The sequence below is a fragment of the Lithobates pipiens genome, unplaced genomic scaffold (assembly GCF_037356315.1).
Source record: "Lithobates pipiens isolate NorthernLeopardFrog02 unplaced genomic scaffold, aLitPip1_a1.2 Scaffold_28, whole genome shotgun sequence".
NCBI lineage: Eukaryota > Metazoa > Chordata > Amphibia > Anura > Ranidae > Lithobates > Lithobates pipiens.
The window spans coordinates 19,478,795-19,502,913 of NW_027507789.1; the positions used below are offsets into that span (position 1 = coordinate 19,478,795).

The 24,119-nt window shown below is 45.7% G+C and overlaps 2 protein-coding genes across 9 annotated transcripts in view; one reads left to right on the forward strand and one right to left on the reverse strand.

Moving 5' to 3' along the window:
• Positions 1-670: 670 nt before the first annotated feature.
• Positions 671-12,163, reverse strand: ARL16 (ARF like GTPase 16). Its single transcript, XM_077458837.1, has 5 exons — positions 12,037-12,163; positions 7,918-7,972; positions 5,684-5,800; positions 2,901-3,016; positions 671-1,204 (listed from the first exon to the last, which is right to left on the reverse strand). Exons 1-5 carry the CDS (start codon positions 12,096-12,098, stop codon positions 1,039-1,041), a joined length of 516 nt encoding a protein of 171 aa, XP_077314963.1. The 5' UTR covers positions 12,099-12,163; the 3' UTR covers positions 671-1,038.
• Positions 12,164-12,242: 79 nt separating this feature from the next.
• HGS (hepatocyte growth factor-regulated tyrosine kinase substrate) overlaps positions 12,243-24,119 on the forward strand; it is a 42,647-nt gene continuing 30,770 nt past the window's right edge. For all 8 annotated transcript variants that reach the window (XM_077458833.1, XM_077458828.1, XM_077458829.1 and 5 more), the window contains exons 1-4: positions 12,243-12,400; positions 15,183-15,267; positions 18,107-18,182; positions 23,726-23,818. In XM_077458833.1, the coding sequence (XP_077314959.1) occupies positions 12,364-12,400; positions 15,183-15,267; positions 18,107-18,182; positions 23,726-23,818 (291 nt within the window). In that variant the 5' untranslated portion in view covers positions 12,243-12,363. The remainder of the gene's footprint in view (positions 12,401-15,182; positions 15,268-18,106; positions 18,183-23,725; positions 23,819-24,119) is intronic.

A 24,119-nucleotide genomic window follows, 5' to 3' on the forward strand; every position in this document is an offset into this window, starting at 1 on the left:
ATGTGAAAAGATGATGTTATGCCGAGTAAACACCCAACATGTCATGCTTTAAAATCGTGAAATGGCGACAAACTAAGGTAGAGAATAAAATGGGGATCGTTGCAATACTTTATGTCACACTGTATTTGCGCAGCGGTCTTAGAAACACAACTTTTTTGGGAAAAAAATACACTTTTTTAAATAAAAAAAATAAGTAAACAGTAAAGTAAGCCCATTATTTTCATATTCGATTAGCTGGCCGAATTGTTTCAATTTATCAATTTAATTGGATAATAACCTTAAAAAAAAAAAAAAAAAAAAAAAAAAAAAAAAAAGTGTGTATAATTTAGTTAATATGTAAAGTTTAAAAAAATAAAAATAAAAAAAAGACAATTTAAGCTTAAAAATCTCTATGCAGTGGTAAATATAAATAACCAACTATATGGTTAGGGAACAAAATCTCTAATCCACTCTGAATAACAGAGATAAGAGATATACTGTATATACTGCTAGAGGTTAAATCTGGAAAATATCATCAGACTCAGATAAAAAAATGTATTTAAAGAAAAAAATAAAAATAAATGAAAGACGGAGGCCCCCTTACCATCTGTCAAACGCCCGCTGAAAAGCAATCCACTGCAGATCACTTTTCAGAGGGCAACACTTATATAAACAAGCTCTACAAGGTATGTTTGTTTGCATGTTTTTTAATTCCCATGCCAGCCTATAAGAATGTAACAGCAGCCGACTGTCCGTCAGGGGCTTTTCTTCCGTAGGAAAAGTTTTATTCTTCATGAATATTTGTGGCCGGCTTCGATGTGAATATTCCGATTGGCAAGTTCTTCTTTCAAGTCTCTTGCTACAAATGATATCTGAAGGTGCCTCATGCAAATGAAGACTGTGTCCCCCTGTTCCAGGGGCTGCCAGCCCCCCCATGTTGTGGGTAAAAGGACTTGTGGGGTTTGGCGGTTCAGAAAATCTTTTTATTTTTTACCCACAAGAAAAAAAAAGTACATATCTTGTGTCCAGATCAAAGGCACAAATATCAGTATTCTTCCTTTATGTCCCAATAGATGAATGCAGCCACTGCACAACCTCCTGCAGTCCTGTGCCTTCAAGGGCGCTGGTTTCCATAACTGTGATTGGTTGCTGAGAACAGCTTATTATGTCATCCATTCTGAAGAGTGACTTCATCTCCACCAAAGACATACAGCATGGAAGGTCCCTGCAAGAACAAAGCAAGTACTGTCATCTGATGAACTGTTTTAAATATATTTTTACTGTGTGGGTTTTGTGGCATCACAGCAGCCTGTGAGCATCTGTGCAAGCTGCATAGAGAACAATCTAAGGCAGTGGTCTCCAAACTGAGGCCCATGGGCCAAATGCAGCCCTCTGCTTGCCTTTGTCCAGCCCTTGGGGCACTATTCCTCCCACTGACACCAATGATGGGGCACTATTCATTCCACTGACACCAACGATGGGGCATTATTCCTTCCACTGACACCAACGATGGGGCACTACTCCTTCCACTGAAACCCACGATGGGGCACTATTCTTTCCACTGACACCAACAATGAAGCACTATTCCTCCCACTGACACCAATGATGGGGCACTATTCCTCCCACTGACACCATTGATGGGGCACTATTCCTTCCACTGACACCAACAATGGGACACTATTCCTCCCACTGATACCAATGATGGGGCACTATTCTTTCCACTGACGCCAACGATGGGGCACTATTCCTTCCACTGACACCAACGATGGGGAACTATTCCTTCCACTGACACCAACAACTGGACACTATTCCTCTCACTGATACTAACAATGAAGCACTATTTCTTCCACTGATACCAATAATGGGGCACTATACATCCCACTGATACCAATGATAGGGCACTATACCTCCCACTGACATCAATGATTGGGCACTGATCCTCCCACTGACAACAATGAAGGGGCACTATTCCTCCCACTGACACCAATGATGGGGCACTATTCCACCGACACCAACGATGGGGCACTAGTCCTCCTACTGACACCAATGATGGTGAACTGATCCTCCCACTGACACCAACAATGGGCACTAATAATTCCCCCAATACCAAAGATAAGACATTTATCCCACTGATGCCAAAACATGTTCTACTCCCTATGCCCCCCTAAAATCTGAAACACAATAAACTGGCCCTCTGTTTGAAAAGTTTGGAGACCTCTGGTCTAAGGGAAATATAATCTTTCACCTGTAATGAAAGTAAAATGCGGTTACTGCCCATTCCTTAAAAATTCAAATTTCCTGGCTGAAACACCTTAAGGCTCCTTTCACGCTTGTGTTGTGCGACCTGAAAGTTGTGTGTTTTTTGCCGTAACTTCGCACCGATTTTGACATGCCTATGTAATCTTGAGGTCTATGGACCTCAACTCGCATCAAAGTTGGACCAAAGTAGTGCAGGGACTACTTTGAAGTCGCACAGATCTAAATGGTACTCATTGGAAATCATGCGGTGCAACTTGTCATGCGACTTTGCAGTCTCAAGTCGCAGGACAAGTGTGAAAGGGGCCTAACCCTTTGAGTAACTCACCTGCAACAAAGTGGGAGGAGGAATTCTGACACATTTCTGACTCATTTGCTTCACACTCATTCCAGGTCTATGACTTAAGCGGGCCACAGATGGATCGAATCTCGGCTGGTTCACCATGGACTGGCTGAGATTTGATCCATCTATGGTAGGCTGATTACACCCAAGTCGATGCATTGGTCAACTTGGGTACAACCAGTACATCAAGATTTTTATCATTGCGATTGTTGCCTGTGGGGGGCTGGGGAGCGGTCCCTGCCGGGAGAACACAAAAGGCTCCATAGTCTGTTGATATCATGCGCGATACGCTGGGGTTTTGCTCAATCATGAAATGACTTACGTTTTATTGAAAATAATGAGCACAGCAGCAGAAGACAGAGCGGGAGCGGACAGCACAGACAGAAGCTGTATACAGGACGCCGATACCTGCATTGGATTGGCGGAATCTACAACAAACTAAAAAGAAAAAAGAATTTATATATATTTAATTATTATTATTAAGTAGAACTAAAGCTAACCCCCTTCACCCATTTTGGAGAGAGTAAAGCCTTGTACACACGATCAGATTTTCCAAAGACAAAGCCTCAGACTTTTGTCCCGAGGGGGCGTTGGCACACAATTGTCGGCCAACAAAACGAACGTAGTGACGTATTACGTGAAATTTCAGCTCTTGAGCAACACCCTTTGGGCACCTTTTGCTAATGTCCTGTTTGATGAGCATTGATTCCGAGCATGCGTGTTTGTACCGTGGACTTGTGTCTGACGGGCTTGTATACACGCGATCGGAAAATCTGACAACAGACCGTTGTCTGTGGAAAAATTTTAAAGCCTGCCATCCAACATTTGTACGTGGAAAATTCGACAACAATTTTCCGATGGAGTGTATAAACGGTCGGATTTTCCACCAACAGTCTGTCAACACACAATTCCCATCGTAAAATCCAATCGTGTGTACGAGGCTAAAAGGGGAGGGCCACCTAAAAAAAAAAAAAAAAAAAAATATTAAAAGCCAGCAGCTACAAATACTGCAGCTGCTGACTTTTAATAAATGGACACTTACCTGTCCCAGGGTCCAGCGATGTTGGCAGCCAAAGCCGATCAATCGCTCCGCTCTCAGCGGCTGCCGCCGCCATCCTCGGTGAGGGAGTCAGGAAGTGAAGTGTTGCGCGTCCTAACTGGTCCCTGCTATCTTCTGGGACCTGTGTATTTCTCAGAAGTCAGCGCAGGGGGGAAGGGGCGTGACTCCCGAGGAAGTCTATTCCCGGAAGTGGTTGGAAATTCCTGTATTATAGTGTCTACAAAATAGGGGATAGTTTTATGGCATTTGTATTATAATTTTTGTTTAAATTAGTAATGGCGGCGATCTGCAATTTTTATCAGGATGCAACATTGGCAACAATGGCAGTGGTGAGCAAATGGGCGTACCTTTAAGGGATTGTAAAGGGAATTTTGTTTATTTATTTAAAATAACAAACATGTTATACTTACCTCCACTGTGCAGCTCGTTTTGCACAGAGTGGCCCCGAACCTGCTCTTCTGGGGTCCCACGGTGGCTGCCTCTGCTTCCTCCCGCAGATGCTTCTCACGTTCATGCGAGCTCCCTCATCAGTGGATGTGATTGACTTTCCATCCATCCACTCCAGCCAATCAGCGGCCAGGCTGAACGGTCGAAAGGACGTCGGGGGACGAGCGCGGGACTTTCGAGGGGTCAGGTAAGTAAAACGGGGGGCTGGGGGCGCCGGGACTGTCAGATGTTCTGCATAGAATGCATTAAGGTGAAAAAACATTTACCTTTACAACCCCTTTTACATCTACTTTAATTGGCGGGGTTAGAGGGCGTGTACGTGCCTGCCACGTACAGCGCGACCGTGCCCGCCGGCGTCCCGACGATCGTGTCACGGAGCCGCATAACAGGGAGATGCCTATGTAAACAAGGTATTTCCCCGTTCTGCCTTGTGGCATGACAGAGATCATTGCTCCCTGTCATCGGGAGTAGTGATCTCTGTCATGTTGCAGTAAGCCCACCCCCCCCACAGTTAGAATCACTCCCTAGGACACACCTAACTCTTTGATCGCTCTCTTGTGGTTAACCTCTTCCCCGCCAGTGTAATTTACACAGTAATCAGTGCATTTTTATAGCACTGATTGCTGTATAAATGACAATGGTCCCAAAATAGTGTCAAAAGTGTCCGATGTGTCCGCCATAATGTCGCAGTCACAATAAAAATCGCAGATAGGCACCATTAGTAATTTAAAATAAATATGACCCAAAACCATCCCTTATTTTGTAGATGCTATAGCTTTTGCATTAACCAATCAATGTACGCTTATTGCAAATTTTTTTTTTTTTACCAAAAATATGTAGAAGAATACATATCGGCCTAAACTGAGGAAAAAAATTAGTTTTTTTTATCTATTTTTGGGGGATATTTATTATAGCAATAAGTAAAAAAATATTGCTTTTTTTTTTCAAAATTGTCGCTCTGTTTTTGTTTATAGCACAAAAAATAAAAACTGCAGAGGCGATCAAATACCACCAAATGAAAGCTCTATTTGTGGGGAAAAAAAGGACATCAATCTTGTTTGGGTGCAACGTGGCACTACTGCGCAACTGTTGTTAAAACAACGCAGTGCCGAATCGCAAAAAGTGCTCTGGTCAGGAAGGGGGTAAAATCTTCCGGGGCTGAAGTGGTTAATGTTGGCATTGCGATCACCACTGTAATGGGGGGGGGGGGGGGGGGAATCATTCTTCCCAATGACTTCAGGTAAATTAGCAGGGGTTCCCCTGGGGTAAAGAGGGTGAGAAAGGCTGTACTAGTGGGTAAGAAATATCAGAGTCTTCTGGGAGTACATATAATGCTCACACATTCTGTAATATATTTTCTTTTGTTTTATTAACAGGAATAGCCCCCACCTCTTTATGAAGCTAGCAACATGGAAGATCGACGGCAGGCAAGGCGGTCCATCAAGTCTGCTTTTCTTTTCTTTTTTCCCTTTTTTTTTTTTTTTTTTTTTAAAGCTTTTTGTCTGAGTATAGACCTATACTTACCCCAGGCATGGTTGGAATAAACTTACGGCTATACTCAGACATGACAATGCAACAACAGCCGGACAGATACATACCAACACAGTCCTGCAATCCTTGTAATAACTGGGCCAAATGGGTCCCATGGATCCGCCAACTTCTCGCACAGTGATCCGCACCCTCTGTATTGTCAGATCAGTCAGATTCGTGCCAACCTGCACAATCACACAGCAATGCAAGTTCAATGACAAAGAGTACAATCATGATCCCACTACAGAGAAACAAAAGACTTGTCAAATTTGTCAAATAAATATATATATATATTTTTTTTAAGAACCATACTTACCTATGTGGATGCAGCATGGGTCCGATGCTGGATCTGTCCCTCGGCGCCTCTAACACTGAGAACTGAGAGATCAAACACCGGCAATTGCTGGGTTCTGACAGCTCCCTGAGCAGAGAGCTGGTGACGGTCTGCTCTGCCCCTCTTCTCGCTCTGTGGAGCGCTGGGCTGTGGAGGGGAGTGAAGGGGCGGCCGGCTCAGCCTCTCAGAGGCGCTCCGCCGCTGTCTGCACAAAACGGGTCTAGGGTTTAGGTATACCAGTGTGAGGGCCGTGTTTTTCCGCACAGGATGCAAAGATGTTCTAAGCATCTGCATGCTGGGGGTCCAACGCTGTATCCTGGCCTAGGCCTTTGCAGGGGGGGGGCAGCACGGAAAGAGACCCCACTGGCTTGTGCTACACTGGGGTGGACAGGGCTGAGAGGCAAATTAGTCTAGCGGGCCCCATAAAGCGGCTGCACTGCTCCCTAGAGAATAAAATGGCGGTCGTTGCAATACATTTTCGGTCACACAGTATTTGCGCAGAGGTCTTACAAGCGCACTTTTTTGGGATAAAATACACCTTTTTGAATTAAAAAATAAGACAACAGTAAAGTTAGCCCAATTTTTTTTTTTTTTATAATGTGAAAGGTAATGTGATGCCGAGTAAATTGATACCCAACGTGTTACGCTTCAAAATTGCGCCTGTTCGTGAAATGGCAACAAACTTTTACCCTTAAAAATCTCCATAGGCGACGTTTAAAACATTCTACAGGTTGCATGTTTTGAGTTACAGAGGAGGCCTAGGGCGAGAATTATTGCTCTCGCTCTGCCGATCGCGGCGATACCTCACATGTGTGTTTTGAACACCGTTTTCATATGCGGGCGTGTGCCAAGTATGCGTTCATTTCTGCATGCGAGCTTGTTGGGATGGGGCGCGTTTAAAAAAACTATTTTTTTTTTTCATATTTATTTTACCTTTTTACACTGTTTTAGAAAAAAAAATTGTGTCACTTTTATTTCTATTACAAGGAATGTAAACATCCCCTGTAATAGAAAAAAGCATGACAGGTCCTCCTAAATATGAGATCTGGGGGTCAAAAAGACCTCACATCTCATGTTTACATTAAAATGCAATAAAAAAAAAATATTGTGTAATTTTAAAAAAATGAAAAAAAAAAATGTCCCTTTAAGAGCTATGGGCGGAAGTGACGTTTTGACGTCACTTCCGCCCTGCATTGATATGGAGACGGGTGGGGGCCATCTTCCCCTCACTCGTCTCCATACCCAGCAAGAGGACAAACGTGATTGCTGCCGACAGCTCCGGTAAGCCACGGGGGAGGGGGTGGGGAGAGGGTGGGGCCCTCTCCCACCTCCGATAAAAGTGATCTTGCGGTGAATCCACTGGAGAGACCAATTTTGTCTTAAACCGGACCACCCGCTGAAAAAGAGGATACCGGGGTTATGGCAGCGATATCCTCCTTCAAAGTACTGACGTAAAATGACGGTGGGCGGTCCGGAAGTGGTTAAAGTAGAACTATAGGCAACACTTATTTTTTCCGTTTTGGGTAGAATAAGCGAGGGTTATAGCCCCTGTCAGTTTTTTTTTAACCATCCCTGTCCCATTGCAGAGATTTCACTTTCAATTTTTGGATTTTCAAATTTCCACATTTTCGAATTTTCAAATTTCTGAAATTTCTCATTTTGAATTTTCCAATTTCTGAAATATTGAATTTCCGAAAATTTCAAATTTCGGAATTAATGAATTAGTCAAAATTTGTTGAAAAAACGAATTTGGAATGAAACGAATTGCACGTGTCTAAAGAACAGGACTGCCTGCACAGGGATGCATGGAACACCTGTAGGTAAACATGGCATCCCATGTAGGCAAACTCGGCCCTCATACGGGGGTATGCTGAGGTACCCACCGTGTGAATGAGGTCTAACTCCTTGGTGCTTTTACGCTACACAACTTGCCCTGGCAAAGGCAGCAGATTTTATACAATGACTTACAGTGGGCTGGGTGGGTGGTGGATCGCCTAGACCAGCTGGATCTTTAGAGCACAACTGTGCAGATGATTTAAGGAACACACACATGAAAAACAAGCTAGCCAAATAATTGCTTAAATTAGAACTAAACCCAATCACTAAAATCTCATATGAGATTCATCGTGTCAATTTAATTTCAAAAGTTCTCAGTCGTTAAAGAGGAACTGCAGTCTGCTCACAGAATTTGTAATAAAAACATCTTTGCCATTCTGAAGCTTCCCTCCACCCACTTTGCATATTATTTTATATATACTGTGATTCTGTACTTGCTGCAGAAATCTCCCTCCACTGAGTCTGGCTGCAGCCATTTTAACTGTGGGCAGCTGAAGCTGCTGCCTGTTCACTTCCTGGATACACACAGAGGCACACCTCCAACTCTGCAGCTCTCATTGGCCCTCTTATGTCTCATCCCACATCCCTTCCTTGCAAATTCTCACAAGAGTGAGAGAGCTGTGCATGATGCCATAAGCCTAGGGCCAGTGATGGGGAACCTTGGCACCTCAGATGTTTTAGAACTACATTTCTCATGATGCTCCACTACACTGCAGAGTGCATGAGCCTCATGGGAAATGTAGTTCCAAAACATCTGGGGTGCCAAGGTTCACCATCACTGGCCTAGGCTAATGACCAGACAAGAAACAGGAAGTGGGATGTATAAGGTATTTATTTACTGGCAGATTAAAACATGTTTTACTATCCAAAAGGTAAAACAACAACAAGGGCAGAAGATTTCGAAGGGGCTCTTTAAATCTGCATTGTATTAACAACTTCAATACCGGGCACTTTTACCCCCTTCCTGCCCAGGTAAATTTTTAGCTTTCAGGGCTGTCGCACTTTGAATGACAATTGCACTGTCATGCAACACTGTACCCAAACCAAATTGTTATCATTTTTTTTGCTAAAAAAAAGCTGAAAATTTTGTAAATAAGTAATTTTTTTCCTTTACTGATGTCCGCTGATGAGGCTGCCCTGAAGGGCACAGATGAGGAGGCACCGATATGCAGCACGGATAGGCGGCACTGAAAGACATCGCTGATGGGCACTGATTGGTATCACTGATGGGTGCTGATTGGCATCACTGGTACACACTGACTGGCATCACCAATGGGCACCGTTGGGGCTGCACTGAGAATCAGGGCACAAATTATCTGTGCATATATCCCGTGAGGAAATGCCGCTGATCGGCTCTCCTCTGATGCTATCAGCGTGAGGAGAGGAAAGCTGATAACCGGAATTTCCTTGTTTACGTGTTAAATGCACGTGCCAGGAATGCAATTATGTTTTGAGACTGCTGAATCGATTTGTTTAGTTCTGCTTTAAGCACTTGACTGCGCTATAGCTGAAAGATGGCTACAGGGCGGCTCCCCAGTTCTGGGAGGGGCATCCATTGACATCCTCCCCGAACTGTGCCTCCCGCACGCCCCCGGGGCACACATTGGGCACACTTTGTGACGGCTGTGTCCTTTGGACACAGCTAATTACAGAAAGCGGTAAAGGGCACATAACAGCGACACTTCACCATGTGATCAGCTGTGTCCAATCACAGCTGGTCACATGTAAACACAATGGCCGGTTATCGAGCCTTTTCCTCACACCCTGTGTCTGTGTGAGGAAAGGAGAGCCGATACCCGGCAAGGCTTACAGTACATTGTTTACACTGATAATCAGTGCATCCTCATCAGCACACATCAGTGAGGCCTCATCAGTGCACATCACGGCAGCCTCATTGGTGCACATCAGGGCAGCCTCCTCAATGCACATTAGTGCAGCCTCATCAATACCCATTCGAGCAGCCTCATTGGTGAACATCGGGGTGGCCTCCTCGGTGCACATCAGTACAGCCTCATCAATGCCCATTAGAGCTGCCTCGTTGGTGCACATCAGGGCAGCCTATCGGGGCCCATCAATGCACATCAGTGTAGCCTCATCAATGCCTATTAGAGCAGCCTCATTGGTGCACATCAGGGCAGCCTCCTCAGCACACATCAAGGCAGCCTATCAGTGCAGCCTCCTCAATGCACATCAGGGAATCCTCCTCAATGCACATCAGGGAAGCCTATCAGTGCCCATCAGAGCAGCCTTGTTGGTGCAAATCAGGGCAGCCTCATCAGCACAGCCTATAAGTGCACATCAGTGCAGCCTCATCAAGACTGATTAGATCAGCCTCGTCGGTGCACATCAGAGCAGCCTATCAGGGCAGCCTATCAGTGCAGCCTCATCAATGCACATCAGGGCAGCCTATAAATGCAGCCTCCTTAATGCACATCAGGGCAGCCTATCAGTGCAGCCTCCTCAATGCACATCAGGGAATCCTCCTCAATGCACATCAGGGAAGCCTATCAGTGCCCATCAGAGCAGCCTTGTCGGTGCACATCAGTGAAGCCTCATCAGTGCACATTGGTGAAGAAAAAAAATATTTTATTTGAATAATTATAAAACAGAAACTAAGAATTATCTGTCTCAAAAAGATAAAAATGTAATAAGAGTTCAGTGTTGCATGACACAATTGTCATTCAAAGTGTGAGAGTGCTGAAAATCGGCCTGGGCCGGAAGGGGGTGAAAGGGCCTGGTATTGAAGTGGTTAAAGTTCACATCTACTTTAACACATCCCCAAATACAGTAAAGAAGCTTTCTGTTATCACAACTGCTGTTCCACCTCTGCACATAAACAAGGTCATTTACTAAGGGCTGGAATGAAATGAGTCGGCGGGTGCATGCGTTGGCTTTGTGCCTCCAGCTGTTATCTCGGTACAAACGCAGCATGCAGCATTTATAAAGTCCAACTCCGGCAAATACAAAAGGATCTCTTGCAGCGGGCCGTGCCTGCATTGTAAGGCTCAATTGCTTGTGTCAGCCGAGGGGAAAAATAAAAGACGATTAACAAGGAGCCACATTGCTGGAGGAAATCGGATGGCTTTTAAGATAACATATTTATAAAGTACAACCAAACGCAAATGTTCTTGATAGAATGGAGAGGAATTAGACCCCAGGTCTGTTTTTATTGTTGTTTGTGGCCCCCGTTAGGAACGTTCAGAAGAGAAGGAGGTGCAGGGGCAGAAGGGGGGGCAGAGAAGAGGAGGTGCAGGGACAGAAGGGGGGCAGAGAAGAGGAGGTGCAGGGACAGAAGGGGGGCAGAGAAGAGGAGGTGCAGGGGCAGAAGGCCAGAGAAGGAGGTGCAGGGGCAGAAGGGGGAGGGGCAGAAGGGGGAGGGGCAGAGAAGGAGGTGCAGGGGAAGAAGGGGGAGGAGCAGGGACAGAAGGTGGGGCAGAGAAGAGAAGGAGGTGCAGGGACAGAAGGGGGGCAGAGAAGAGGAGGTGCAGGGGCAGAGAAAGAGGTGCAGGGGCAGAAGGGGGAGGGGCAGAGAAGGAGGTGCAGGGGCAGAAGGGGGAGGGACAGAGAAGGTGCAGGGGCAGAAGGGGCAGAGAAGGAGGTGCAGGGGCAGAAGCATAGAAGAGAAGGAGGTGCAGGGACAGAAGGGGGAGGGGCAGAGAAGGAGGTGCAGTGGCAGAAGGGGGAGGGACAGAGAAGGTGCAGGGGCAGAAGCATAGAAGAGAAGGAGGTGCAGGGACAGAAGGGGGAGGGGCAGAGGAGGTGCAGGGGAATAAAAGGGAGGGCCAGAGAAGGAAGTGCAGGGGTAGAAAAGAGAAGGTGCAGGGGCAGAGAAGGAGGTGCAAGGGGGAGGGGCATAGAAGAGAAAGAGGTGCAGGGACAGAAGGGGGGGCAGAGAAGGAGGTGCAGGGGAAGAAGGGGGGGTCAGAGAAGGAGGTGCAGGGGCAGAAGGGGGGCAGAGAAGAGGAGGTGCAGGGGCAGAAGGGGGAGGGCCAGAGGAGGAGGTGCAGGAGCAAACAAGGCGGGGCAAGGGCATAAGGGGGAGGGACATTTCTGAGCTCTCGGGGTGTCAGCCCGCACATATACAGGATAAGAATACATAAACGGGGATAATGAATCGGCCCCCATTGTTCTATGTGTCCTCTCCTCTCCTGTATATGAAGTATAGAGAGAAGTTGAGAGCCCGCGCTGAGCCCCCTCCCCGTACGGGCTCTGGGTGTCCAGTAGAGGGCGTTATTCGCAAAGTAAAGGATATTGTGGAGCCTCTTCATGATCAGAGTCTTCCCCACACCGGAGGGCCCGAGAACCAAACACATCCTTCCCTTCTACAGCCTCCACTCCGCCGTCTCCCTGGATACCACGCCCCTCCCACACCGCTCTGGCCTGACTCCACGCCCCCGCCCCAAATACCACCAGCCCCGCCCTTGCCGCTCGTCCCACCGCCCCTTTTGGCCCCTCACGCCGGACGTCACTTCCTTGGCCGGACCCCGCCCCGCTGCTTCCGGTTGGGAGTGACGGAAGCGGAAGAGTCTCGCTCGGTAATCTTTGCTGTCTGTGTGTTGCTCGGTCTCCGGTGTCGAGATGGGAAAAGGCGGCGGAACGTTCGAGAGGCTGCTGGGTGAGGAAAGCTGTGGAGGGGTGACATTGGTCAGCACAGGATGGGGGGAGGGGCGTCTGTCCTGAATCACGTGATGACCAGCCCTCTATTATCATAGACTGGTAATGGGAAGACTGAGGGCTCCCCTCCCCCACCACCCTCTACATTATAGTGACAGCTGTCATCACAGGAGACCTGTTATAAATCCATGTATAGGGCCACAAGGACCCCTGATTGTACTTCTATTATACCAGCCTGATCAGTGTGGACAGACAAGGTTAAGAAACATCTTCTCTGGGGGAAATGCTGCTGTGTGCTCCCTCCAGTGCTGGTCATGTGACCTCTGAAGGCGAGGAGTGACCTCTGACCCCGGCCTTCCCAGTGGAGATCACGTGACCAGTGGAGCAGAATTCTCTCCTAGCAGAGTGGTCGGAGCCTTGCAGGTATTCCTATGTCAGGGTGACCCAAGAAGAAGAAGCGCCACGTCTTAATTTTTCTTCTTTCTACATTCTTTCCTGTTTATTTCACCCGGTGATCCTGCCAGTAACACAGTTCCTGTCCTAGGGGGACTGCTGACTCCCACAACTGCATCTGTGGGGGGGGAGTGGCGTTTTGTACTTTAGGGCAGGAAGTGTGTCAGGACTACAAAACGCCTCCCCCTTCCCTAACATGGGGGGTGCTCTGTGGTCCTAAAAAAACTTCTGAGAGCTGATTGGAGGAGAGAGACACCCCCCCACTTCACACAGGAACAGAGCTGAGGCTGTCAACCACAGGCTGTGTGCTGGAGCTCCCTACCCCTGTCACCATTTTTCTCTTGGTGTCAGGAAATCTTGTCAGGAGTGACTCATGCTGGTAGCAGAGCAGGCAGAAATGACAATTAGTGCTCTGGATTGAGACAAGTATATTAACCACTTGCCCGACCAGCTGTCGCAATTGTACTTGCGGCAGAATGGCACGGCTGGGCGAAACAACGTTATGTGACTTCGCTTCGCCCTGTGGCCACTAGGGGCAGCGACGGAGCCGATGAGTGTGCCCGGCGGTCGCTCGTGGCACACCGAGATCTGGGATCTGTGTGTGTATACACACAGTTTCTGTTTCTCTGAGGGGAGAAGAGAAGGATCGTCTGTTTATACAGAGTATGAACAGCGATCTGTCATCTCCCCTACACAGTCCCCTCCCTCCTTCAGTTAGAACACACACTAGGGAACACATTAACCCCTTGATCGCCCCCTAGTGTTTAACCCTTCCCTGCCAGTGTCATTTACACAGTAATCACTGCATTTTTATAGCACTGATCGCTGTATAAATGTCAATGGTCCCAAAAATGTGTCAAGTGTCCGATGTGTCCGCCATAATGTCGCAGTCCCGATAAAAAATCGCTGATCGCCGCCATTACTAGTAAAAAATAAAAAAAATTATAAAAATGCCATAAAACTATCCTCTATTTTGTAAACACTATAACTTTTGTGCAAACCAATCAATATACTCTTATTGCAATTTTGTTTTTTTACCAAAAATATGTAGAAGAATACGTATCGGCCTAAACTGAGGAAAACAATTGTTTTTTTTATATATTTTTGGGGATATTTATTATAGCAAAAAGTAAAAAATATAGCTTTTTTTTTCAAAATTGTCGCTCTTTTTTTGTTTATAGCGCTAAAAATAAAAACCGCAGAGGCGATCAAATACCACCAAGAGAAAGCTCTATTTGTGGGGGAAAACGTCGCACGGTTGTCAGTTAAAGCGACGCAGTGCCGAATCGCAAAAAAGTGCTCTGGTCAGGAAGGGGGTAAAATCTTCCGGGGGGTGAAGCGGTCAAGTAGGGTTGTCCCGATATCATGTTTTTAAGACCGTGCACAAGTACAGATAATAATTTCAAGTACTCGCCGATACTGATTACCAATACTTTTTTTCTTTTTTTGTGATGGGCACCGACTGGTGGCTTTGACAGATGGCTGGCACTGATAGGCAGCACTGAAATGCAGCAATAAATGACATGAAAGGAAAGGATTTATTTTGCAATGCTATGCTGCGACGCCCATCTTGGTACACCCTACACTTGGCCACAGTAAGCAGCAGCGGACATCTTGTTACACCCAGCCCAAACTATATCTATATCGATATGTTCACCCGCTGACTGCGACCGAATGTGACGGCTCCGGTCACCCATCCTGATTGAAAATGCTCCTGCGCCCTGCACCCCCTGCCAGCTTATCTAGTTCCACTGCTGAGGACTCGCTCTCTCTCCGCCCGCTGACTTCCGGGTTGCGCGCAGCCTCTGACTCCGCCCGCCTCTCACAGGTATCGGACTAGGCCTCGAGAGCATTTGTGCGAGTACAAGTATTCACGTGAATGCATTGCTCAGTATCGGGACAACCCCAATATTACGGGCTGGTTCACACCATAACGATGCACTCCAGATCAGTTCCGGGTGCGTTTTTTTTGCATGCACATTTTTTTTTTTTTTTTTTTTTACCAAAAATAAGTAGCAGAATACACGTTGGCCTAAACTTATGAAGACATTTGATTTTCCGAAATGTTTTATTGGATTCTCTAGCAGAAAGTAAAAAATTGTTTTTGTATTTTTTTGTTTTATAGCACAAAAAATTAAAACCGCAGCGGTGATCAAATACCACCAAAAGAAAGCTCTATTTGTTATGAAAAAAATGACATCTATGTACAGGGTTGCATGACCGCACAATTTTCAGTTAAAGTAACGCAAAAAGGCCTGGTCATGAAGGGGAGTAAATCTGGGGGTAAAGGGGTTAATGCATTTTTTTTTTTTTTTTTTTTTTTAATATAGATAAAGCCACCAGCCAGCTCCTGCTGGAGACAGACTGGGAGTCCATCCTGCAAATCTGTGATATGATTCGTCAAGGGGACACGCAGTAAGTATCTTTGAACCTTTGATCGATAAGGTAGATGTTTTGAAGTGGAACTATTTCCAGAATCCTTTTGTGTTTTTTCAGATACAGTGGATTAGGCTTTTTTTTTTTTATTTTTTTTTGTCCAATAGGGGAGAGCTCACCCCACATACCTAGTAAGTTGATTAATGGCAGCTGTGGTCCTTATGTGGGCTGAACATATAGTTTGTCTTTTCTGTATGGCCAAAAGAATGTGGACACCCCTCCATATGATGGAGTTCAGGTGTTGGCAGTTTTCTGTTCCAGCAATGACAAAGCCAGCTCTGTAAAGAAATGGGATGATGAGTTTGTGGTGGAGGAACTCAAGTGCCCTTCAGAGTCCTGACCTCTACCCTACTGACCACCATTGGGATTTATTAGAAAGCCGATGTGTGAGCCAGTTCCTCTCATCCACCATTTCTGTACATTTCCTATGAGGGTAAGAGAATTCATAATACCACAGTGCTGTCAGTGGATTATTCATATAGGGATGAGGTCAGGTGTGTTTTAGTGAGCTATCCGTCACTGTGGACAGCCAATCATAAGTGACCGAGGCATTCGCTGCCCTTGAAGAGGCACATATGCACCACGCCCCTTGTAAAGGTGTGGCTGCAGGGTAGGAAATACCTCCTCTGTTTGACTGTCCACAAAGACAGGTTCCTGGTAGGATAACGCAGGTGGGTTCTTAATCGTGTCAGGACACTCCTGTGCTCATTCCTAATGAGGGATATACAGTGGAACCTCGGATTGCGAGTAACGCGTTTTACAAGCGTTACACAATACGAGCTGTTTTTTTTCTTTATTAAATCCTGACTCGCTTTGTGAGCGTTAAAGAGAAAAGAGGTTTCCACTATCTCAAAGAATCAATGTACTGGTCACATCCCTAAGATGTATACAGCAAAATAATTATTCCCCCTTGTATGAGACTTAAAAGGCCACAGACATTGATATTCGTAAAAAAATATCATTTTTTTGTTAGGCCTCATGCACACGGACGTTTTAAAAAACGGGCTGTAAAGCTAGTAACAACACCTGGGGGAAAAAGCAGCGTTAAAAACGCGATTTTATTAGCGTTAACACTAAGGCGCGTTTAAAAAAAAAAAAAAAACATCCCTCTGCTATTTTCCACTCTCAAATTACCCACATAAACATTTTTACAGCTTAAAAACGCTGACGCTAAAAAACGTCGTTATAGGGTTAATGCGTATGTTTGAGCTTTTTTTGGCGTCAAAACAGCTCTAGCGCTGGAGCTTTTGAAGGTGCTGGTCCTTAGTTTTTTTTTTTTTTTTTTAAAAACAACCATGCCTGTTACAGCTCAAAAACGTCATGGTGTGTATGAGCCCATTAAAGCCCATTGAATAACATGGAGTTGCCTTAAAGTGGTTGTAAACCCTTACAACCAACTTTTACCTACAGGTAAGCCTAGATTAAGGCTTACCTGTAGGTCCAAGAAATATCACCTAAACCTACACGGTTTAGCGAGACTCACCGGAGCAGCGAGACCCACCAAGAAGATGGATGCTCCGGACTACAGGGGACAGTGGTGACATCGCTGGCTCCTGTGTCAGGTAAGTGACACATAATGGACTACTATGCGATGCATAGTAGTCCATTATGCTTTACCTTTGCAGGGAATCAAAGAAGAAGTAAACTCCATCAGGGTTTACTTCCTCTTTAAGCAGCAAAAAAGCTGCTGTAAAAATGTCCGTGTGCATGAGGCCTTACATGGAACAAGTAGCTCAAACAGATAATCAAACATAAAAAGACATCTAATGTCTAATGTTGTATGATAAAACAAACATAACATGGTGCAACAGTACATATAAAATGACACTAGTACTCTCCAGTGGATGGTGATCCCTGGTACCTGACGTGTTTCCAGTTTAACACCTTCATCAGGAGTAGAGAGCAGGGATAAGTACGGTCAAAAATAGTTTAACTCTAAAACGATAATAGAGACAGATCAGGAAGAGCAGCAACCAAAACATGGCTTTGTGAGAGTTGTCTCGCAAGATGAGCAGGATTCAAGCCACTGGGGTGTGCAGTACCGCATTTGGCCAGAGGTGCGGGGGCACCAGTGACGCTCTGAGACATTAGGAGACACTCAGAAACACTCCCGTTCCCGAGTGTCTCTGGCACCCCCCCACACCTCTGGCCACATGCGGTACTGCATAGACGAGCAGTGGATGTGGAACAGAATATTTGAGTTTCCATTATTTCCTATGGAGAAACTTGCTTTGATTTAGGAGTGCTTTGGATTACAAGCATTCTTCTGAAACTAATTATGCTTGTAATCCAAGGTATTGCTCTTTGGAGCAGGGGTCTCAAACTGGTGGCCCTCCAGCTGTTGTGAAACTACAAGCCCCGTCATGCCTCTGCCGGTGGGAGTCATGCTTGTGATTGTCAGCCTTGCAATGCCTCATGGGACTTGTAGTTTCACAACAGCTGGAGGGCCCCCCAGTTTGAGACCCCTGCTCCTATAGAATATGCACTTTAGAAAATGGAGGTGGGTACATTTTAAAGTAAACAATAAATTCATAAACACAGATGATGTTCTTCTGTTTCATTGCAGTTATGGTAGTCTCACCCATTGTGTATTAATGTACAGTGAATATACAAAAAACACCTCCCTTTTTAAATCGCATTTGCAGCCTAAAAAGAAGACCGACATGGTTTTTGTTTTTTATCCAGCTGTTATAAGTGCAACTTATAACATTCAAGTGAAAGATATAACACTGACATGTCAAAAAAAAAAAAATGCAGATATTAGCAAATTTATTTATTTAGCTTTTAAGATTCATGATTTGATATTTTCTGTTTCTAGAGCTAAATACGCAGTTGCTTCTATCAAGAAGAAGGTGAATGACAAAAACCCACACGTGGCTCTTTTTGCCCTTGAGGTAAGTTGTGGGGGTTGTACACTGTCTTAGGGTGGGCTTCTGAACTGCTTAAACAAGGGGGTCAGCAGGCATGTTTTGGCGTTGGCATTTTACTCTTATTTTAGAATCTGTGATTGAAGTGAGGTACAGGGGTTTCAAGTAAAAAGTAGAAAAAAAAATGGTATCTCTCTTTTCTTCCCAGGACAATTTTATGTGGAGACCCCCTTGATTAGCTAATGCTGCTTTACTAACCTTTCTAGTGCAGTAAAGTAAATCTATCATTAACCATTTGTGAACATTGGGCATGCTACATGCAGCCAAAATAACTATTTGAAGTACACAGGGTGCCCGGTTCTTCTCTCCCGCTTCCACTCCCTCTGTCTGCATTTGGCAGCAATTCCTGGCTGTCAAAACGGCAGCCGAGAGGAGTTGTGTGGATATATAGCAGCTATTACACGCTGCTGTCAACAACAGACCACCTAATCAGTGTTTTATAAATGCTGATGCTCGATTGAGGCCTCATTCCGATGGGCGCTGATACTACTAGTGCATGAATGAGCACCTTGTTTATGTGGCTTCAAGGCAGCCCCCTTCATGTCTGTTGGGATGCAATTCAGACGAGTACTGTCACCAGTAGTCCATGAATGAGCGCCTTGTTTATATGGCTTCAGTTGAAGTTGGGATTTAAAGCGGTTGTAAACCGCTGTTTTTTTTTATTTTATTTTTTACCTGCAAGGTAAAGGCATAATGTGCTAATATGCATCGCATACTAGCGCATTATGTGAAACTTACTTAAAGTGAAGCATTACAGCGATGCAATTTCATCGCTGAAGACCGCTTCCATCAACCAACTTGCTTCCAGGTTCGTGGACGCCAGCTCTGACTGGCCGGAGCCGCAACAACGTCACGCCCACGCTTGCGAGCGGGGGCCGCCGCTCCAAGGCACAGGGCTCTGAAGGAACGGCACGAGTGGGCCTTCAGAGAGCATGCGCCAGTGATGTCACTGGCTGCGTGTACAGTAAACGTCTTTTAAACGGTGCATGTTTAGGAGATGGTTACGCTACCTATAGGTAATATTTAGTGATGGAAGTTTACTTCCTTTTTAACCACTTCTGTACTGCCCCACGCAGATGTACTGCGGCAGGGTGGCCCTCCTGCGCGAAATCGCGTATGTGATTTTGTGCATGGTGTCTGGGGGGCACTTGCTTGCCACCAGCGACCCGCTCCCACTGTGACGTCCACCAGGACCCACCGATCGTTCACAGGAGAGGCGGAGCGGCGGTCTGCCTATGTAAGCAAGGCAGATCGCTGTTCTGCCAGAGGGGAAAATGGAGATCTTGTGTTTCTTCTAAGCATAAACACTGGTCTGTTTTCCCGTAGTCAAAGCGTCCCCCACAATTAGAAGGCACCCCCTAGGGACACATTTAACCCTTTGAGCGCTCCTGATGTTAACCCCTTCCCTGCCTGTGCCATGTGTACACTGTACAGTGACCATGCGTTATTTTATTTTTTGACACTGATCACTGTATTGGTGTTACTGGTCACCTAAAAGTGTCACTTGGTGTCAGATTTGTCTGCTGCAATGTCACAGTAACCGTTGATCGTCACCATTATTAGTTAAAGTGGTTGTATACTCACATTTTTAACTTTTACCTACAGGAAAGCCTATAATAAGGCTTACCTGTAGGTAAAAAAAATATCTCCTAAACCTGTACGGTTTAGGAGATATTCCCCTCGGTATGCGCCGCTGACTGCAGTGGCGCATGCGCACAAGGGGACTCTCGGCCTGAAAATCCGGTGGCCGGCCGGCCGGAATGAAATCTCCCGCGCGCATGCGCGGGAGTGACGATATCGCGGCTCCGGCCACTCACAGCGCCGGAGCCGCGATACCCGGAAGAAACGCTGAGGGAGCATGTCAGCTCCCTCGGTGTGGATCGGGCCAGATGTCGGGGCCTCGTTCTAAGGTAAGTATTTCATAATGAGCTAGTATGCGGTGCATACTAGCTCATTATGCCTTTTGCTTTGCAGGTTTAAAAAAATAAAAAATAAATTTGCGGGTTTACTACCGCTTTAAATAAATTTTAAAAATCCATAAATCTATCCCATAGTTTGTAGACGCTATAACTTTTGCACAAACCAATCAATATATACGCTTATCGGGATTTTTTTTACCAAAAATATGTAGCAGAATACATATTTTTCTAAATTGATGAAGATTTTTTATTTTTGTTTAAATGAATGGATATATTTTATAGCAGAAAAAAATATTGATTATTTTTTTTTTTTTTCCAAAATTGTCAGACTTTTTTGTTTATAGCGCAAAAAATAAAAACCGCAGAGATGATCAAGTGCCACCAAAAGAAAGCTCTATTTGTGGACATCAATTTTTGGTACAGCATCGCACGATTGTGCAATTATCAGTTAAAGCGACGCAGTGTCCTATCGCAAACATGGCCTGGTCATTAAGGGGGATAAACCTTCAGGGGTTAAAGTGGTTGTAAAGGCTTTTTACCTTACTGCATTCTGTGCAGTAAGGCAAAAACCCTTCTGAATGCCGCTTCTCCCCCACAGCCCCCTTAAGTACATACCTAAGCCCGATCTTGATCCAGCGATGTGTACAAGAGTCAAGGCACTCTTGCTCCTCATTGGCTCAGATACAGCCGCAGGAGCCATTTGCTCCCACTGTTGTCAGAGCCAGGGATGAGAGCGGGAGCAAGTTCTGTGTGTCTTTATGAATAAAGCAGGGCTTGGGAGTGAGCACGCACAAGTGCCCCCTATAGTGGCTTGCTATGGGGGCACTTGGCAGGGGGGTGAAGCCCAGAGCGCCAGCGGGGGACCCCAGAAGACCAGGATGTTTGATATTTTAATAAAGCCAAGCTTTACAATCACTTTAATAGGACTGCATAAATTATTTGGAGGAAAGTGTGTGTGTGGAGGGGGGGGGGGGTGTCCACACTTGAATTCAGACAGAAATAAAAATACAGCTGGGCTCCACCCAAAATAGAAAAAAAAGATAGTTTTAGGCTCTATTCACATTAGCGTGTCTCCAAAGTTGCACGCTTTTCAGTGCAACCTTGGAGAAATTTTGCTTTAACTTTACATTCTATGGGTCAAAGTCTCATCAAAATGATACCAAAGTAGAGCAGGCACCTTTTCAAAGTCACTGCGACTTTAAGTGTCACTATACTCGGGACCCTGCATTCAATATATCTGGTCTCCCAGAGAACATGGAAGTGCAGTTATTTTAGTAAATATAAACTGCTAAATACCTTTTCTTATCAGCAGTATATAGCAGTCTTGTGACTTCTTCTATCAGTGTCCGGTTAACGCTTGTAGGAGGAGTTTTCATTCTCCTCTGATTGTCCTATGAGGCTGCATAACCCCTGACCCTCTGTCTGGACATTGCTGATTGGCCCTGTGCCGATCACATGCACCCTCCCAAGCAGAAAAATACTCTCTAGCAATATACACCAAACTGAGCATGTGCAGAGTGTCCCCAAGGCTCTGTTCTATCAGCAGATAGATTAGGGACAGTGGACAAAGGGGAGGATCAGAGGAGACGGGCCTTTTTACACAGTGCACAGGATTAACCCCTTAGTTTCCACAGTGAGTATAACAAGCATCCTTTACTGCAAAAAGAAACAGATTTTTACTGTTGTGGGTTTAGTAACATTTTAAAGTAGAATTATAGGCAAGGGTAAGGGAGGGTCATAACCCGTCAGATTTTTTTTTCACCATTTGTGTCCCTTTGCAGTGATTTTCCTTCACTTCCTGTCCCATAGACAAACGGGGAGTGAGAGTAAATCCCAGGCCACCACAACTAGTGTCTGGGGACAACCTGAAATTTTGGTATTTTATTTTACTTTCAGTGATGATCCAGCGTTCTAATCCCTCTTCACTCTATCCAAAACGAAATAACATTGTTTTGCCTGTAGTAGGGATGCACCGAAATTTCGGTCTTTGAAACATATCGGCCGAAAATGCCCTTTTCGGCAATTTGCCGAAAGAGAAAAACGGCCGAAAATGGGGTGTGGCCTGGGTGGGGGGCGTGGCTGCGACATTATGGCGGACACATCGGACATTTTTGACACATTTTTAAGACCATTGTCATTTATACAGCAATCAGTGCTATTTAAATGCACTGATTCCTGTGTAAATGACACTGGCAGTGAAGGAGTTAACCACTAGGCGGCAGTGTAGGTGTTGTGTTTTTTTCTTGTAGAGGGCGTGGCCTGGCTTGTGACGTCACTGATCGTCCTTCCCTATAAAAGGGAAGAGACGATCGGTGACAGCCACACAGGGAAGCACAGGGAGAGATTTGTTTACACAGACCTCTCCTCGTTCTTCAGCTCTGTGACCCGATCGCGGGACACCAGCGGCGATCAGGTCCGCTGGTCCCGCGGCCACGGTCACGCTCCCGACCCACGGCTGGGCACTTAAAGAGCAACGTACAGGTACGTGCTTGTGCCCAGCCGTGCCATTCTGCTGACGTATATCGGTGTGAGGCGGTCCTTAAAGTGGAAGTAAACCCACTTTTTTAACTTTTACCTACAGGAAAGCCTATAATAAGGCTTACCTGTAGGTAAAAAAAATATCTCCTAAACCTGTACGGTTTAGGAGATATTCCCCTCGGTATGCGCCGCTGACTGCAGCGGCGCATGCGCACAAGGGGGTTCTCTCCGCGAAAATCCGGCAGCGCTCGTCCGGCCGGATTTAAATCTCCCGCGCGCATGCGCGGGAGTGACGATATCGCGGCTCCGGCCACTCACAGCGCCGGAGCCGCGATACCCGGAAGAGACGCCGAGGGAGCATGTCGGCTTCCTCGGCGTGGATCGGGCGAGATGTCGGGGCCTCGTTCTAAGGTAAGTATTTCATAATGAGCTAGTATGCGGTGCATACTAGCTCATTATGCCTTTTGCTTTGCAGGTTTAAAAAAAAAAAAAAAAAAAAATGCGGGTTTACTACCGCTTTAAGTGGTTAAACAGCACTCGAGCAGCAGGAGGGAGCCATTGGCTCTTTCTGCTGTCAATCAGAGGAAATGGGGGGGGGCAGTCAGTCCCGCTCTTTAAGTCTATGGTGTGCGGCTCCATAAACACACAGGTCGGGAGCGCTCCGGCTACACTCTCCCCATAGCCAGCTGCTGGCTATGGTAGTGCTAAAAAGAGGAGCAGCAGCTGAGATTGCCGCCAGGTCCCCAGAAGAGAAAGGATCAGGGCCACTCTGTGCAATACAACTGCACAGAGCAGGTAAGTTTAACGTATATATTAAACCAAAAAATGACTTTAGTAACACTTTAAGTCTCACCAGTTTGAACAGGTGCCATTGAAAAGAATACTTGTCAAGTGGCTTTGTCCAAAGTCGCATGACAAAATACACAATTGTGAATGGAGCCTTGGGTGGATCTGCGCTTTATAAACTGAAAGCTGAATCATAAATCCATTTATTTTAGCATTTTGTCATTTATAATCTTGTTTAATATTTTTTTTTTTTTTTTCCTGTGTTGCTAAAGCTTTTGGTTACACTTACAGTTTTACGTTGCATTGATTTTTGCTTTACTTTGGCAGGTTTTAGAGTCTGTGGTGAAAAACTGTGGCTCAACCGTACACGATGAAGTGGCAAATAAGCAAACTATGGAAGAGCTAAAGGAACTCCAGAAGGTAATGACTCACATACAGCAGAAAGGTCGTTCAGTTACTGATACTTCCTGGGTCAGAGTTTGCTTTGTCTCCAGAAACTCCACCCATTCCCAAGCATGCCTCCTTCTCATTGGTGGTGGTTTTTCCCTATCAAGTGACTCCTGGAAGGAAAGTCCCATAGCTGGTCTTGTGACTCTTTCACAACTTCCTGACTCACTCTCAATCAGAATGTTCAGATCTTGTCCTTTAGATAGAAGACTCAATAACAGTGCACCAGACTCGGTGTTCATTAATAAGATAGCAACTTTTGTTAGTGAGTTAT